General features: G+C 33.9%; 1 protein-coding gene across 2 annotated transcripts in view; it reads left to right on the top strand.

Moving 5' to 3' along the window:
- LOC128217156 (heat shock 70 kDa protein 12A-like) overlaps positions 1-19,431 on the top strand; it is a 60,845-nt gene extending 41,414 nt beyond the window's left edge. The window contains exons 3-10 of one of the 2 annotated variants that reach the window (XM_052924094.1): positions 15,143-15,291; positions 15,492-15,571; positions 15,806-15,947; positions 16,437-16,587; positions 16,903-17,037; positions 17,211-17,426; positions 17,929-18,229; positions 18,493-19,431. In XM_052924094.1, the coding sequence (XP_052780054.1) occupies positions 15,143-15,291; positions 15,492-15,571; positions 15,806-15,947; positions 16,437-16,587; positions 16,903-17,037; positions 17,211-17,426; positions 17,929-18,229; positions 18,493-18,589 (1,271 nt within the window). In that variant the 3' untranslated portion in view covers positions 18,590-19,431. Of the gene's footprint in view, positions 1-15,142; positions 15,292-15,491; positions 15,572-15,805; positions 15,948-16,436; positions 16,588-16,902; positions 17,038-17,210; positions 17,427-17,928 lie in introns of both variants that reach the window. The other variant, XM_052924093.1, reaches the window with a different exon arrangement.
- The last annotated feature ends 358 nt before the right edge of the window (positions 19,432-19,789 follow it).

Below are 19,789 nucleotides of genomic sequence, written 5' to 3'. Positions count from 1 at the left end.
AATGATCATACTTATCCTTAATAATATGTTATAAATTCAACGTTGTTTGACAAGAGCTTTTAAATCAAATCAAGTGCATATGCATACAGATCAGTGCCGTTTTACATATTGTTTAACAAGTGCTTAGTTCTTTATTCATAATCTTGTAGATTTCTTAAAGACGACCTTTTGAAAAACATAGAAATCAAGGAAAGCCTTACTGCCGAGGACATCATTTGGGTTTTGACAGTTCCGGCGATTTGGGATGATGGTGCAAAACAGTTTATTTGGGAGGCTGCTGAAAGTGTACGGCTTTGCTAAAGATGTTTTATGAGATGACTTTCTAGCAACAAGAACTAATTTAATCACAGAGAGAGATGAAAAGGAAGTAAAAGTTAATTGGTCTAAAATAATATCGCCATGACAACGACAAAATAGACGAGATATACATTGAGTGTTTCTATAACGGAATACTATTAAAACAACATGTTTATTCTCTGATAATTTGTTGAAACAAGCAATTTTAGGTAGATGTGAATTTAGGGTATTCAGTACAGCGAATTGAGTTTGGTGTTAAAACGTACCTGTTAAAAATTAAGCTTGCAAACTGAATGTAAAGTATGTAATGTGATTGTTTAAACAGGCTGGCATTTCCTCTAATCAACTTATCATAGCATTGGAACCAGAAGCTGCGGCGATATTCTGTGGATTTCTAAATGTGGAAAAGAGTGAGCATGGCGACTCCCTTTTCCGCTTCAAAAGTGGCAGCAAAGTCATAGTTGTTGATGCAGGAGGTGTGCTTTTATTAAAGTAGTTGATTCAAAGCAATTCTCCGGTTTTGGTATCATATATCGCGGAGCTGGTTAAACAAGTATTTACTACTACTACTAGTAAAATATGACATTTTGAAACATTTCATGTCTATGGTCTTCAAATAAAAATTTTGCAATGTGAAAGGCCCTTAATTTTTTTACAATTTGTCGTTTCCAGGGGGTTCTGTTGACATAAATGTACAAGAGTTTGCAAAAAATGGTTCTATGAAGAATATTTACAAAGCTAGTGACACAGATTCTGGCGCAACAAAGGCTAGAGATGAGTACATGGAGTTTTTAAAAAGCATGTTAGGTATATTATGCTTGTTATACAAAGATGATTTGGTTCAACCTATGATTAACCTTTTATCGCTATTTATGTTTATTACGTGCGTTCAAATTGTTTGGTGTTTTCAGTATATGTCTGTGTGTCTGATTTGTCCGCGTTTGATTACAAACTGGTCATACTACCAGGGCTGCATTTTATCCTCCAATTATGACATCTTGACATAACTTCAATTGTGTCAAATTAATGTGGTTTACTGTTGCGAATTATCCATGTTAATATTTACATTTGGATTGTGTTTAAACAGGAACAGAGTGCATTGAGGAATTTAAGCGGTCTAGCATGGACGAATACAAATATATGGTTCGCAAATTCGAACTGACAAGGCAAACGGTCGACCTATCAAAAAGCGATACACCGATCCGTTTGAAGGTTCCACCTGTGATACTTAAAGCACATACCAGGGGCAAGAATATTCAAGACGTGATAAAGGAATCGCAATTTGCTAGTAAGGTGTGTACTCCAGATTAAATTTAAATTTTCCATTACATCAATTATTGTTGTTATTTGAGTGAATACCCATGTTTATGGAATTGCTATTAAGCTGTTGAAATATTAACAAATGGCCGCCTAAAATGATATCAATAAAAATGTATCTGTTTACTTATTTGTTGCAGGTATCCATCACAGAGGACAAAATGATGGTCAATGTGAGTGAACTTGCTAACCTTTCGAAGCCGCAATTTGACAGAATAGTTGACCACGTTTCAAAACTAATTGACCAGTCGACCATAGGTGATATTGCAGCAATTTGTCTTGTCGGAGGATTTTCAAAGTGTTCTTTTTTCCAACAAGCTATGAAGACAAAGTTTCATAACCATACAATTATCGTCCCAAATTATCAACCAGACCTAGCGGTCTTGATAGGAGCCGTTATATGTGGACATAAACCAGAGTTGATTTCCCAGCGGGTGAGCAAATACACGTATGGTGTAGAGATAAGGGTGCCTTTTATTGAGCATGTTCACAGAGAATCTTATAAAGTAAGAAATGATGACGGGGATGTTCAGTGCAAACACGCCTTTGGTAAACATATCACAGCTGGGCAGTGCCTAATTGATGAAGAATCACATGTTACAACTGGCTTATTTCCAGCAACATTAAGTCAAACCACTGCATGCCTTTCTTTTTATTACACCCTTGATCCAGATCCGATGTACGTTACCGGCGAAGGTTGCCATCTTGCAGGCAGACTGGAAGTTCCTCTAGAAGGAACTGGAACTGACCGATGTGTTATGGTACGAATGATTTACAGACGGCCAGCGATAAAGGTGGAGGCCACAGAGGTCGCTACAGGGACTGTGCATCGCCTGAACATTGGCTTCTTGAGCAAAACTTACGGAACTAATAAGAATGTATCTTAAAATATCTTTTAACAGGTAACCTTTGTTTTATTTTTAAGGTTGTTCCAACCTGTCTTAATACTGTTACCTAAACGTAAAATTTGAAGCATTTGTTTTTATATTTAAAAAAAGTGGTATCAAAGTGTATACAAAACTGGATCATCGGACAACAAAAATGTATACATAAGTAAAGACACAGATGTGTGATTCAGTTTATGGAATAAGAATACTGCAAATTTCGATTTGTTTTAAAAAACAATTAATCTCCTCAATTATTTAATGATATATGAATAACATGTGTCGTTTCAATGTATCTTCAATAAATAAATGATTCTTAATCTTTGCTATTACCTCAATGTGAACTATATATATGTTCCTATAGGGTTATATGCGGGTATAGATTTCCTCCCATGCGCGTTCTTTTGAGGTCATGATAATTTCAGATCCATTTTCATAATATCTAGAAGGCCATGGCTCATGTGGACAAACATATATATACAATATTCTGTCTTCTTATGAATAAATTCATATTTAATAAAAAACATCAATAGGCCTTAATATCGAATATGCATGTAAAAGCGACAGCAATATTAACGTCAGCTTTTAATTAAAACATTTATTGTTCGGTTGTTGTAGATCTGACTATGTAAGTATATAATACTCATAGAAATAAACGTTTGTGTTATCTATATTGATTTTTTTTTATATTTTATATAGTTACGCAAAAACTGCAATAATACATCGAAAATGAATATCCATACAGGCGAACATTAACTGCCGGAAGGAAATATTTGATAAATATAATAAAATTTTAGCAATCATATACACTTTTAAAAGCGTCAATATTTCAATTCAGCTTAGAGGTATAACACTTACGGTATCACATACAGTACTAATAGAACTATTAATAACAGATTAGTTTTACATTTCTGAAAGATCTACACCTGCTTATGTAATTCAAATGCTCTTTATAAAAGTATCTCATGCATGTTTATATCTGTTTTTTTTTTGAAAAACTTTTGATGCTTTGTCCGGACAAGCATTAAAGGCGGTTTTTAAGCTTAAAGGTGTTCTATCTAATTATCCATGCATTTCAATTAAGCATAGATTGGATCTTTTCAATAAACTCATTTATTCAGTCTTGAGTTACGGATCGGAAATATGGGGTCTCAGTATCAGTCCTCAAATTGAACAAATACACATACGTTTTTGTACAGAATTGTTAGGAGTTAGATTACAGACCCAAAATAATTTTGTTTATGGTGAACTTGCAAGTCCTGGGCTTACATGGTAAGACATTTGTTACAAGCATTAGGTTTTAATGATGTATGGCTTAGTCAAGAAGCTGGCGACATAAATTTGTTTCTAAGTATGTTTAAAAGAAGAGCTACTGATAATTATATACAAATTTGGCAGTCTGAGCTCAGATAGTTTAGTAGAACTCGAACTTACGTACATGTACCGTTATTAGAATAACAACCCTATTTCTGTAATGTAAATATAACAAAATATAGATATGCATTGTCTAGGTTAAGAATGTCAAGACATATGTTGAGCATCGAAACAGGTAGATGGCATAAACCAACCGCAACACCTTATAATGAAAGAACTGACCTATTTTATAACACTCTTGAAAACGTATATCCCTTTTTACTTGAATGTCAATTGTATGCTGAACAACGAGAAATGTATATCAAACCATATTTCTTTAAAAGACGGAATATGTTTAAGTTTATTGAATTGATGACCTCTCCAAAAGCTGTTGTTAATAGAAATTTGGCGATGTATGTGCATAAAGCGTTCGAAATACGAAAAACATTTCATATGTATTATGAGTAGAAAACATATCCTCTTTTCGCTGTTAATACTTCATGTCTTACGACCTATGAATTATTTGTGTAACAATGTACGTTTTATAATGTGTATACTCATGGACATAATGTCTAATGTATTATGCAATAAACTTGTATATAAACATTCGTACGTAGCTAAATTTACAATACCAAAAAAACGTGAAATGAATGTTACGAATAGACGCGCAAAAACAAATTAGGGAGCAAACATGCCAACTAATATGCATTGTAAAACTATAAACTAAGTTTTCTTAACATATCCTTTTTATCAATGTAGCTCATTGAATAAACGTTTGCCTATTTAGTCTACTATAAACTATGGGTATATATTAACATATTACCTTATAATGTTGTCTACATCATAGAACAAACTTATTTTCGTCTAGGATTTGAAAAATATCACATTTTCTCTGATTAAACGGTATAGGACAGGACATTGATGCTCATCTTCCACTCTTCATCTTAATATTTATGCGAAAAGCTATGTGCAGATGCAGGTAGCCTAAAATGCTAAATCAAAATGTTACGTAAATGCACACGATCAAGTAAGGTGGAATCTCATAAACTAATTTGTTAGAGAATATTGCTCCTCTAGAGTCTTTAGATCGTCCATTCCAATTGTTGATGACATTGTCATTATATAGATTCCGCTTTACATTAACAAGACAATGTTATTTAATTCTTTCAACATGAATAAGTCATACATTTAAAGATATATCACATACAAATATTCTAAACATTAACCAAAAACCTTATAAATATATTGAGACTGAAACACACGACTCCCTATCTTCTCTGAAAAGGTTAATGAAATGATCAACAACATTAAAATGCAGTGTTCTGAATGAATATAAATCTATACAACATAAAATAAGTCAGACATAAAAATACTACAATACTTATTTTTGAAAACTGTACACGTAACCTTTCCAAGAAAGATTAACTTAACAATCAATCTGATTTAGACCATATCTTGTTCATTGAACTTTCAATTCTACTCGTTTATTTCCCTATGATTATCCCGAGATTTAACTAATGTACAACATTTTACTCGTAATAAACGCAATCTTCCTGAAAAGAACACTGGATAACCATTGTCTATTGCGAATGATCCGCCGGAAGAGGAGAACATTCACAAAGTGGAGCCGATAATATCCCAGTTCCGGTTCAGCCATATGCTGATCTTGAATCCTGTCACTAAGGTTTGTATGATGTCCTATGGGAGATTTCTGACGCAGACTGGCCTGAAAAGGCTGAGTCGACTCAATTGATTTGCCAAAAGTCACGGTGTGGCATCACGACTTGTGGCGAGCCTCACGGGAGTATGACCTTGATCAGTTTATGACGTAGCCGACAAAAAGAAGCTGTAAGTTATCGCAGTATTGGCGTCACTGTTGGACCTTCTATTTAAGACACGACTTGGCTCAGTTCGACACCAGTGTCACTCCATTCTGGAATCACAAACCGAGTGATGCTGTCGTAAGACGGGCACTAGACGATACCAGATTAACTTGCATCTCTGACGAATTGACGTGTATGCTGCGACTTTGGAAGCCGGTTGAGGCTTGCTTACATTTTCCTGTGTAAGAGAAACGAAACCTGTGTATAAACTATCCTACTTACCGATGCATCGCATCGCTTACGGCACATGTATCTTTTGTAGTTTCTTTCGTTATGTTCTTTACCGTTAGTTTATGTACGCGCAAAATGTCAGCCATTTTTTTATTCTGCGCAACTTCCGCTGTTTTAAGGTCAAGTGCAGTCATGTATAAGGTGACTCATCCTTTTGATTTGTTTATTTTTACATTCCAAAACATAGGGCTATGTTGAGAGCCTTTCTTTGTATCAGTTGCGTATTTTTTTACAAGATGGCAACCATCAATTCCTTAATTTTCTTTTTTGTGGAGTCACATGACTACCATTCAAGTTGTTGGCACTGCCATCATTTTGGTTGGCACTACAAACGTTTTGGATGGCATTGCCATCATTTTTCATGGCAGTAGCGTTTCGCCCAACCTACGGTTGCTGTGCGACCAGAAAATCGCCACGAATTCCGTTGGCAATCAGTCTGAGTAATGCCTTTGTTCAGAGAAAAAACACGTTACTTTTGATAAAGTTATAAAGCTGAGTTTTAACTGAAATAATAGCGATAGCAACATTATAGAAAAGCTTGATATAATTATACTCAACAAGCATAAATGGCCTTGTATGAATTAAACATTTTCCTGTGTAAGAGAAACGAAAGGTAGCAAAACGTTACGGTTAAAAGGAAGAACATGTCAATAACAAGTCTCTAGTTGAACTGATGGACAGGAACATCCGGATATGGTATGTAAAGAAAGGCGAAAGTGCTCCATTCTCACTTATCACCCTATCAGAACAGGCAGTATATTGTCCATTAGTAGTTTGCCAAAGTAGTTTGTTTAAGATAAATATAACATTACAGACTTGTTAATTGGTAACTTATTTTTCAGCCTTTCTTTTAAAGAAAATCCATCCTGTGCTATAGCCTTCATAGTGCATCCATCATTTCCCAAAGTTTGACCTTGTCTTAAAAATCACTTCTAACTTTTCAAATACACATGTTGCTGACATAATATGATTGTTATTTTCAGTTTTGCTCATTTCTTATCTGGGAAATTTAAGACAATTGCTATCACCCTATCCATGTTTGACAGAGATAAATATGTTACTTAATAATCGCAATTCTACTGTCATTCAGACATGACTATTACTTTTTGTTGAAATACATTTAAAGGGACTAGACACCAGATGAAACCATTGCAAGATGAAAAGAAAATTGTCAAAAACTTACATATCTTTGTGTATGGAATAACCTGTTTCGTACCGAGTAAATCCCAGTTACTTCTGTGTATGTTTCTATACAAATCACTTTTAAAACATATTTTGATAATTTCAGGCTTGTTTTGAGGAAAATTGTATTTGCTGATTTTGGGACCATCAGGTGTCTAGTCCGTTTAGAGTATGCCTTTCCGTTTGTCTGCAATTAATCTCATTAACCCTGGTATAATATTTGTAATTATCAAGAAATAAAGACACTCTTTTTCATATGCGAATTCGGCTCAATGTCGGATGGATCAATGTCAGACCAATTCAGATCAAGAAACAAATACTGGATTATAAATTAATTTAGAGACCAGTCATAAAAAAACACTTACTGAACCTTCATTTTTCATAAACTTGTTAATTTTTCAATCTAATGTTTTATGAACTGCTATATGTTTGTTAAGTCATTGGTCTACCAAAGGTTAATAAGTATTGATATTGGAAGTAGTAACAACACATACACAATGATTTAAACATTGAACCTGGCATCAGGGATTATTCAATGGGCATCAAAAGTGCACTTCCTGACCTTGCACTCTGCCCTTTATGAATTATGGCTGGAGATCCTGAATTTTAGAAAACACAGACTAGTAATGTCGTATGGTCCGATTCACTCTTCTCTTACCACATATCTGACATTTATACTACCAGTTGTTACACTCCTGTTGCCAGCTTTAAGCAGTACCATCACTCAGCACTTGCTTTGATTAGGCTGTTGGTTTAGTCTACAGACATTTATAACTAAATCGGAGATCAAGAAAAAACATTCTTAACAACAGTTGTATTAATGCGCCTTCCTGCATATCAACGCTGAACACATAAGTACCGCGATGGTTAACAACCAATCTGATCTTATAGCTTCATTATTGCGTTATGAATGAGTAGCTGCTGAAGCAGGGCAGTAAAATGGTGTGCGGTTAAAAAACAGTGCGAAAAAGGAGCGTATTTGCATATTAACGCAATTTAAATGATAGAGACCGGAATTATTGCATTATCGACGAGGAACAAAACGCATTATGAACAGCAGAATACGCATTTAAATTGTTTCAAAATGAACGCATAAGTAATCAAAATAAATATCGGAAACACAATACCTCGTACATGTATCTATGTCTATTTTTTTGGAATACTCGTGTTTGATGGGTTAAAATACTATCTCAGTAATTATTTCTGTGATAAGACGATCGTTTTGTCGGAATCAAATCGAACATAAACGGAGACCTCTGCGTATGACTCATGTAGCTTCCTGCTGATTGCTGAGTACATAATATCGTAATCGAAGACAGGCGGAATATCACAATTTCTTTTATACAAGCGTTTTAGTACAGTGATCAGTTGTGTTTACATTACACTGATTATGGCGAGTCAAAAACGCAAATAACTTCCCATAAGGTTATGTGGAAACAAATAAAACATTTACATATTTTAAGCTAGTAAATGCCTGCTCACACTCGTTAGATATTTTGAATAATCCAATTAATAACAAAAATATGGAGTAATACTCAACTGCATATGAGACATTATCTTTATAAAACAAAAGTTATATATACACCAAAACGAGGTCTCATGGAAGGGGAAGGAAGGCGAGCAAAGGCAATTGATTTTCTAGTTGCAGATTTAATTTGAATGGACGTACTCCTGAAGATAAAACAAACTTACGTGATATTACACAACTAATAAATCACAGTTAGTTTGATAGACAGATGCATTTCAGGGAACAAAAATACAAACAAATTTGAAGTCGATATCGGTGTTTTTAATATATAATTATTTACTTATTAGATGTGAAGTATGGTTACATATAAACCAAGAATTAATTATTGTCGTCCATATCTAACAGCATATTTCACAGATAAAGTTAATAAGGGTTTTATTACAATTACAAAGTCTGATACCCCTATGTACTGTTAGGGGCAGGTAATCTAGACATGATGTCTTTACTTAGTGATATGTCACCTTGTAAATTAAAAAAAATCGTATCCTTGACTTTTAAGAAATGAAGAAGGCAGGAAGAGACGTTTTAGTGACATTATATGTATTAAAAACTTTAATTTATATATATTTTGCATGCATTAAAGTCAACTTACTTTAAGAAATTATTAATGAAGATTTTATGTAAGTCAATGGCAATCGTGAAGTTACTTTAAGCCATGATGCAACCCCGTCGAGAATGAGTTATAAATAATGAGCTGACTTTGTTGTATTAATATTCTAAATGTATTTTGCCAAAATCAATATGAATTATGAAAAAACAAAACCCATAGGTTGTATATTCGTGTTCATTAACAGTGGAGGGGTTGGTGACATAATTGTTTTTCTGAAATTTACTAAAAAGAGAGATCGGTATAACTATATACATATTGACGTTTGAGTCTTCGAAATCAACATTCCAATTTTTAGATAAGACATATGGCGTTATAATTTATCTATGAAAATTGCTTTCTGTCCAATCATGACTAGTTTGTTTATAGATCATGTAATAACAGGGCTTACTTTTATGTCCATTTAATGTTATACAACATTTAAACATTTATAGCCGACATGTTCATAATTATGTCAATTCAAAAGATCTCTGTAATCGACATATCAGCAATTGTGTTGATGGCTGTCTGCTCAATTAATGATAATAGTACGTATGTTATTATTACAAACATGGATGGCGATACCGAATGGGGGAAGTGTGAACTACAGACTAGCGTTAGCTATCGGTAACTGATAATTATGGTAAGTAATTTTCTTCCTATGCAATATCTAATAAAATGTGTTTTATGATGATGTTTTACTATTCTTTTAAAACAAATAAACAATGTACGCTGTCTGTTAAGCACGTTTGTAAAATAATGAGGAACATGAACTTCAAAACATTGTCTATTGATGGTACTTCATCTGTTCAACTAAATCATCATGTCATTCTAACCCACTTAATAGGCGGCCCGGTTGATATTGCTGCACAAGAGGTTGCAGAGAACGGTTCTATGAAGAACATCTACAAGGCCAGTGGTGGAGATCGGGGAGGAACGAAGGTGGACGAGGCGTACGTCATTCTTTTACAAAACATGTTAGGTACGAACATGAGGACTTTTTTGGTTCACACATGTTTTATTTGACAATTATTTAGCTTTCTCATTTTCCGGTATTAGGAGGAAGTGGACTAGATTCGTGTTGTAATTTATATAATGTGGTTTATAATAGTTATGACAGATCAAACGATTTGCTGCTTTTCTTTTCTTTTCGGGTAAGTTAGAAAAGGATCCTATTGACGCATTTAAGCGGTGTTACATGGACGATTACATATTCATGATTCGTGATTTTGAAATGAAAAAGCGAGGCGTTGACCCATTGAAAAGTGATAAGCTAGTGATTTTCAGAGTTTCAGCAATGTTACCAAAGCTGATTAAAAACCCAGGGGCAAAAAAAATTTATGAGGCCATAACAGATACTCCATTTGATAGTACGGTGTGTATTCATCAAAAACAATTACATTCATTGTCCTATTATATTAGTGTGTTGTTTCGTTATTGATAGTTTTAGATAAATAATCTCATTAGACTTACTAGCAAGTCTTTTTAGCAAATCCACAATGGTGTCTTCAATTATACTTAAAGGTATAATGCTTTGTTCTTTTACATCGAAGCGCGCAATATATTATTGTTTAAGCCACTGAGAATCGACAAAGTGTATACTTTGAACACGTCATTTATACAATATGGCATGAGAATAACTTCGGAAGCAGAAAACATTCAAGAGTTCAAGAAACGACATCGGTTCATAACATCTGCGAAAAATAAATTAAAAAAAATCAGGTTTTGATCCAAGGCGACAAATTGAAGGTCGATTTGAGTGTTGTAACAACCTTTTTTAAAGCGCAAATTGATGCAATAGTTGACCATGTGTCAAACATTATTGAGCAGTCGACGATAGGTGGCATAGAAGCAATTATTTTGGTTGGAGGATTTTCCAATTGCTCTTTACTCCAGCAGGCCATTAAGTCAAGATTTGTTAGCAATACAATTATCATCCTAAATGAGCCATACCTTGCAGTCTTGAAAGGGGCCGTTATATTCGGACACAAGCCAGAGCTGATTACTTAGCGAGTGAGCAATTACACGTATGGGCTTCGAATGAAAAGGCCTTTTCTTGACAATGTTCAAAAGGAATCTTACAAGGTGATACTTGAGGACGGGAAGGTTTGCTGCAATTGTTTTGATATACACATTACAGCTGGGCAGTGCCTTTTTGTTGGAGAAGCACAAGTAGAAAAGAGCTACACTCCAGCGACATCAAATAAAAACGCTATAATCTTTCCTGATGGAAGGGGACTAGACCGATCGGTTGAAGTACGGATGATTTACGGTGGGACAGAGATGAAGAGGCCACTGAGGTCGCGACAAGGAAAATTCATCGCCTTCAGCTTGACCTCTTGAGCTAAAATTTAAAAAAATAAAGATGGAATGTTCTTTTTCACTGAAAACCTTTTTAGTTCAAGCAAGCAATGTCTTAGAAGTAATGCAGTCTTTTGATTGCTGAGTTTTAATTTGAAACTGTTTTGATCAGAATATTGACGAAACAGGTACAATGTTTACCTATATTATGATATTTACAAATTGTGACTTTAATAGACTAAGTATAAGACATGAAATTTCAATTTATCAATAGAATGTGTATTGAAAACTGTGAGTAACTTTTCAATGCACGTTTTTCTAATTTGTTTAAATGAATTAGGAATAATCACAGAACTGTTATATATTGTAAGATTATTAATTTCTTGTGTTTATTACTTTGCTTCTATCCTGAACATTAAATGTAAAAGTATATCAATAACACCAAATTGCCTAAAACTGTCAAGTCAGTGATGATATCACATAGATATATCGATCCTATGTGGCCATCATAGGCAAATACAATTTTAAATGCCGTTGTGCCAAAATGTTAACTCTGAACTTTGAGCACATATAACCCTTAGAGGTTATCGGATTTACTGAAGTTTAAAGAATTAGATGCTGGTTGGTCTCTCAATTATAAGACTGAAAATATGATAATACGATTCGGCTATCTAACGTCCCTAGTGACCAAATTTGACTGTGCTCTGGTTCAGTGTCATACAGATGAAAAGACAAACGACAAACACACACATATAATAATATGAAATAGAAAATAACACAGTCAACGTCATCCGTATCTTTATAGTGTTGTTCATTCTGTAATTTCAGTATGTAAAACATAATCAGGTCATAACCCACGGTCACAAAAACCGCAGTAGTATTGATTTGTTGTTTATATTGAGACATGCATTTACCAAACTCAGACCGGCACGATTTGTCATGAAGAACTTTTGCACACTACATTCTTAGGAAATCAAAGCAATCACGGATGCATTGAAAGACATAGGTCGCAGACAGTAACATACACCCCCCCTCCCATTAAAACAGAGTAAGGGTTCTTTTGCACTGCACTACTGCACTTCTCCTTAAAGAGATATCTGTGTTTTGAAGGGGATTATGCACCAGGACAAACTAATCAGTGTAAAAATGAAAAAAAAACAACAATAAAAACATCCGAAAGCAGTTTTATGGTTCCTAGTCATGCTTTTGTGCTTGTTACACAATAATCGTATACTTATTATTATTGGATATTATATTAAAGTATGATATAGAATATTGAAGCAAATATCTCAAATACTTTTGGAATTAAGTTCCGGACAGCAGAAGTATAAAAAATGGGAAAGGGTAGTTGAGTTAATATAGTAAGTAGGATTAAAGCCTTTGCGCACCGCATTACCTCTTATTGGTATATATTTGAAGTCTAATTTTCATTAAAATCTATTCAATACATCGTTCCGTATCGATGTATGCTGCAAAATTGTAAAAGGGAATTATGCATCAATGAAAGTTGCAAGAATTGCGGTTCTTGTGCACACTACTTGTGCACATTACTTTATGTCTATGCTCTCCCTTAAGGAAACATAAAAATAGTATATGACATGTGAACGCTTATCCAAGATGTGATAAATTAGTTATGATTAGAAATAAAAGGGTTCGGTTTATCTTAAATCTTTTGTGTTGTTTTGCAGGCAAGTGGTACAAGAACCGATAGATAGGGCTGACGATAAACGAGTCTGTATATCTTTGCTGTACCAACAATTATTTAAGCTTAAGTCGAATACTTGATTATAAACAAGAAGAATATTTAAAAAAAATAATCAGGCCGTGGTAAACTAGCGGCATGATAAATGTCCGAATGGTTTGAATGTTCGACATGCAATAGAGTTTGTTTTGGTTTAATTGGTGATGGGTAATTCACTAGTCAGTGCTTTTGGACAGTAATATTATTACCATGCACAGTATTGCAGAGTATTGCAATTGATGAACAATCAAGTGTTATTTTTCCATACAGGTATGCTTCCAACTCTAAAAAGGCAAGAATACGTCATGTGGTGTATCATTCGATATTGTAGGACGTCAATATATATAACCAAGAGAAACTGAGTTCTTGAGAACATTCGTTTATACTTAAATTATCGATATTGAAGACAGTAAGCCAGTTTGGTTGTCGCTTGCAAATAAATGCTCTTATAAAATAGATGCAATATAATATCATTATTCAATTAATATGTAATAAGCTATTAGTACATAATGAAACAGAAATCACTCTTCATACTACTGTCAGTTCACTAGTAAGGAATTCCTTTTTACTCTACGTTATAGTCAGCAAGTCGTCAGCAGTATCCTACTATTTCTATATCGTCTGCGAATTGGTCAGCACTTTAGCAATGACAATTTTGTTCAGTTGTTCTCAAAACAAGGACAAACCAAAAACAGTGTATTTACTTTTTATAGCGCTTTACTAGTTGTGTTTATCCTTTAAGATGATCTGTCTTAATTTTCTGGAAAAGTCGTTCGCGGAGAAATGTAATGTTTCAATTTTTAAACAATCAAAGATATAAAGAGCTCTCCTCCGATACTTTTATCTTTTATTTGACTAATTTTACAATTACCAATGAGATTTCCGCCAGTTGACATACCACTGTATAATAACAAGTTCTTTTAAGAATATAAATTAAGGATACTTATAGAATACATTTCAAACAGCAACGTTATAAGTAGAATTATGTACATAAGCCCTAGTTATTAAGTTTGATCATTAGATACCATATCTTGCTCACCCATAATTTTACAGACGCTGAACAAGTTGCTTTGTTAATCTTTTGGAGATTTAATTAAGCAGACAACCTACTGCATTGCTATAAAAGCTAGCTTATTACCGATACAGTGTAAATGCCGCTTTGTTGAATATCCTATACTTTGACTGTTCGCATTAAGATACGACATAATGTAACGCAGGTGAAAACGAAAGAGGAAGTTCTTTAGAGCAGACAAGCTGTTTTCGGAAAATTAACTAGGCTATTGGGAATACTGATTTTGGACTGAGAAGCCATGGTAAGTACATTTATGTTAAATCGTCTATGTTTTAATGTTTGTTTTTATGCAATCCATCAGGTATCTTTGTACCAATAAATGACAATAAGCATACTTTTTTTTCAACTTTCTCATTAATTATCGATATTTTTGTTAATGTAAATAATGTCTAAACAATTAAGGCGCCTCTTCTTGTTGCTGCGATTGATTTTGGAACAACGTACTCAGGATGGTCGTATTCGTTTAAACACGACTTTGAACTCGACCCAATAAAAGTCACAACAAGGCGATGGCATGGAGGCCAGCTGATGTCAATGAAAGGTACATGTAATTGGTATTTCATTCAAACAAAGAATATATAGATGACACTGAGGCATGCATAATTATGCTTTGCTTTACCCTAGAGTAGCAGATGAAATCGTACGGATTTTAATTCAAATGCAAGAAGAATCCACTTTTAAAAAAATTACATTTAAAACATGATTGGTATTTTAAACTGTTTAGGTAAATAATTTGTCAATTGTTAAAATGTACCGATATTTGACAGCACCGACATGTGTTCTGATCGAACCTGATGGGGAGACTTTCTCAGCGTTTGGATATGACGCTGAAAACAATTACACCAGACTAGCTGAAGCGGAGGAACATGAACAATGGTACTTCTTCAAAAGATTCAAGATGAAGCTTTATAATGAGGTAAAGCTAGATGGAATGCTAAAACATTAGTGAAATTTGCTATAAATATAATTGGTTGAAATCTGGTATTGCCATCTTTAATAAAGGTAACAAAGGTGGAATCTCAACAAAAGGTGTTGAAATGTGAACTATGTACATGAATCAGTCAGTTTATCGAAACCGTTAAGGGTACAAAATAAATACATTTTGTCTGTCTACAGGACATAAACAGAGACATGAAAATTGAAGACAAAACTGGAAAGAAACTTAAAGCAGATATTGTTTTCTCGGCTGCAATAAGGTAAGCTATCTTGATGTAACTTGACTTTTTGTTATCTTATTTACCTTAATGACATCTATACTGTCAATCCTTTATCGTGATACTTCACTCAATAAATTGTTTTAAAATCAACATCCAGACAGTGTTGCTAGACACTAACGTTTGAATCGACAATATAATAAAACTGTAGAAGCAATGCTTTTTCAACTATTATTTTACAAGTGCATATTCGTAACTTAATCTTAACGATTACAGATTTCTTAAAGACGACCTTTTAAAAGTCATTCAAGACCGTATCAAGGGAAGCGTGAAACCAGAGGAAATCAGTTGGGTTTTGACAGTTCCCGCGATTTGGGATGATGGTGCAAAACAGTTTATGAGAGAATCGGCCGAAAATGTAAGAAAAAAGAAGTTTAAATTTCAATTCTATAAATGGTAGTTAAATAGGTAGATACTAGCGTAATGCCTAAAAAGAAATGATATTGGTAAGATTGAATGTTCAATATTAGAAAAGAAATAATATTGTATTAAGAATCCGCGTTAAATCGCAAGACTTTATTTTGTTTCAATGGAAGGTAAAACTAGTTATGTCTATTGTTTATTAAATACGTAATAAACATTTCGTATGTTACTGTTTGTATTTGTATTTGAGTTTTGTACCATCAAGCACAGTAATCTATGCTATTGTTCCTGAAATTTATACTGAATTTATATTACAATAAAACTAGTAGTCTGATAACGCGAAACACACAGACATCGATCAAGGCAACACGCATTACCATAGTGAAATCATTGGAATGTGGATTTCTTATTTGTGTTTTAAAGCAAAAACTTTAAAAAAACACTCGTCTTATATGAAATATATATAAAACTATGATCATAACAGGCCGGTATTTCTTCTGACAAACTGATCATGGCTTTGGAGCCAGAAGCTGCAGCCATTTACTGTCGATTTTTACCGATGGAAAATAGTGGCCAAGGGGACTCACTGTCTACAATAAAAACAGGAAGCCGAGTCATGGTTGTTGATGCAGGAGGTTTGGGTTTTTCTTAGTTTTTCATGCATTTCTTAAAAGATGTTGAGAAATTGAAAAATATACTGAATTACAAGTAGATATTTACAGAGTTGAAAATCCACTATTTGTTGTATGAATACGGTCAAAGAATGTAATCACTATAAGTGTGATCATGCGAACTATGCATCAGTATCAGTATTAAATAAAACAGTTGATTTCATTACTGACTTTAGGTGTCTATTTCAAACATTAGTCATGTATATCTCTAAGAGCCTTAAATGTATTGAAATCCAGTGATTAAGGCAAACTATAATGCCATTCTAAAATAAATCACAGGCGGCACGGTGGATTTTGCTGTACAAGAGGTTGCAGAGAACGGTTCTATGAATAACATCTACAAGGCCAGTGGAGGTGACTGGGGCGGGACGAAGGTAGAAGAGGCATATGTGAAGTTTTTAGAAGATATAATAGGTATATCACATTTGTTATAAAAATGTATTTAGTTCACCGATGGGATATTACAAACACCGTAAATTTGTTTGAGTACTGTAATGGTGGCTTTTATTCATTGGCGACAAATGTAAAATGTATTATGCGCTTTAGAATTTTAATTGCTTTTTCGTAATTTGTTTGCGTGAGTTTAGGAAAGGATTCCATTGACGAATTTAAACGATCAAATATGGAAGATTATATATTCATGATTCGGGACTTCGAAATGAAAAAGCGAGACGTTGATCCACTGAAAAGTGAAAAACCAGTGGTATTCAGAATTACAGCAACATTACTACAATTAGTGAAGCAACGTAAGGGCAAGGAGATACACGAACTTATCGTTGACTCTGCATTTGATAAAACGGTATGTACGAGTATACTTAACGATTTCTTTCTTCTTCGTTTTACTACATATTACTTACACATTTAGTTCGGTATATGGCTTAGTAAAGGATGTACATGTTTTTAAAACCACTACTAAATTGTGTTGGTTAGATGAAACCACTAAAGCAATGCGGTATGTATAATCCCTAGAGTCGGAGTGTACCACTTATCAATATCTCCGACATGTAGAACCAGGCACACTTTATGAAGGATAGCGACACGTCTGTGAAATATCTGCCTGTTGGGAATCAGCCGTTGTCTACAATCATTGATTTACACCTTAAATGGTGTAATAACCTGTCTATGTGCAACGTAACTCTTTGATAACCGAAGGATCTTTTAAGTTCTAGCCTTACGTGAACAGGTCATAAAAAGGCACACAATTTGAGAACCATTTTTTTTAAATATTCCTATATTAAAGTTATGACATAGAAAAATAAAATATCTAAAGAGGTTCATTATTGATTGCTTGTTTCTTGCAGGTAGCAATAAAAGCCGACAAATTGAAAGTCGATATGGATGTAGTAAGGAACATTTTCAAGATACAAATTGAAGCTATTGTTGACCATGTTTCCAACCTGCTTGACCAGTCAACCGTAGGAGATATAGAAGCAATCGTTTTAGTGGGAGGATTTAGTAACTGTTCTTTGCTCCAGCAAGCTATGAACACAAAGTTTGATGGGCATACAATTCTCGTCCCAAATGATGCAGACCTTGCAGTCTTGAATGGGGCTGTGATATTTGGACACAAGCCGGAGTTGATTTCCCAGCGAGTGAGCAAATACACGTATGGAACAGACACAAATGAGTATTTTATTGAACATGTTCACAGAGAATCGTATAAAGAAATAGACGAAAATGGAGAAGCTCGCTGCAAAAATGTCTTTGATAAGCATATTACAGCTGGGCAGTGCCTTATTATTGGAGAAGCACAAGATGAACAGAGCTACAGTCCAATCGCATCAACCCAAACGGCTATAGACTTTGATATTTATTACACCATTGATCCAGATCCGATGTACGTTACTGACGAAGGTTGCCATTTTGCAGGCACACTGGAAGTTCCTCTAGAAGGAAGTGGAACCGACCGATATGTAATGGGACGAATGCTTTATGGAGGGACAGAGATAGAGGTCGAGGCTACTGAGGTCGCTACCGGGAAAGTGCATCACCTAAAAATTGATTTCTTGAGCTAACCGTTCGTACAAATACAGTACGTACCTTAACATTTCTTATAAACTGTGACATGTGTGTTTATTTCAAACTTGTTCCAAACTGTCGCATATGAATAAGAAAGTAAAAAACAGATCAAACAATGTACGGAACTGAATTATCAAAATATAAATATAAATAAAATTAAAACGATAAAGATGTGCGCACAGTCTATAAAATTTAAGTTTTAAAAAGTGCGATACTGGTATATACTAGCTATACATCCATATTAGAATACATGTGTTACGAATTTGTTTACTTGCTTATACAATTAAATGTTCATTTATTAAAATCTTATCTGGTTACTTACCTTATACAACAAAGTTCAATTTTTTGTAACAACCACCGCATTGTAAAGTCATGGTAATCTTAGTTTTGTTCAGTGTAGATTTTCGTACTTATATGTTCGGTAAATGGTATGTCTCAAAACTTCACGTCTCACGTGTAAATAATACATGAAATATATTATATTGATATAAGACCGTTATAGTAATCTTCTTCAGAAAAATGTTCAATGTGTTTACTCAGAAATCTCGAAACTGAACGTGTCAGTACCCAGTGAACATCCTTAGATGTTATTAATATCATACCTATAGAATAGGCTTGATATTTTGATGCGTATGTGGTCTGTGTGTGCTGTCGCGTGTATGTTGTGTGTCTATCTTTAAGTGAGTCTTTGTCGTCACCTTTATAAATGGTCTTTGTTAGAATTTCGACTGATGGGCTTGTCCTTAAGTTTATATTGTAATTTTTATCGATTGGCTAATACAATAAAATAGTGGTTGTAATTGCTGTTGGTGTTGTAGTTGTTGTTGTTGTGACCAAATACATACATCTAAAGATCTATGCGATAAAACAGTTCTTTAATATTAACATGAAATCCCTTTAAATTAATTGAGTCAGTTTATCTCAGTTCTTTGTTATTCCATGTTCTTTTTTAATAGTACAGTACATTCATGTATATATATATATATATATATATATATATATATATATATATCAATCAGTTAATAGCGGTTGGGAAAGTCGAAACATACCATCATTAACTTTATATACAAAAATATTTAGATATAGCGATCTCACTTAGACCGTAAATGAAATATACGATCTATAAAACATTGAATAAGGTAGACAT

This window comes from Mya arenaria, chromosome 14, assembly GCF_026914265.1.
Source record: "Mya arenaria isolate MELC-2E11 chromosome 14, ASM2691426v1".
In the NCBI taxonomy this organism is placed as follows: Eukaryota; Metazoa; Mollusca; class Bivalvia; order Myida; family Myidae; genus Mya; species Mya arenaria.
The sequence above is the reverse complement of the archived record's forward strand: the minus strand, read 5'-3'. Positions and strand labels throughout refer to the sequence as shown.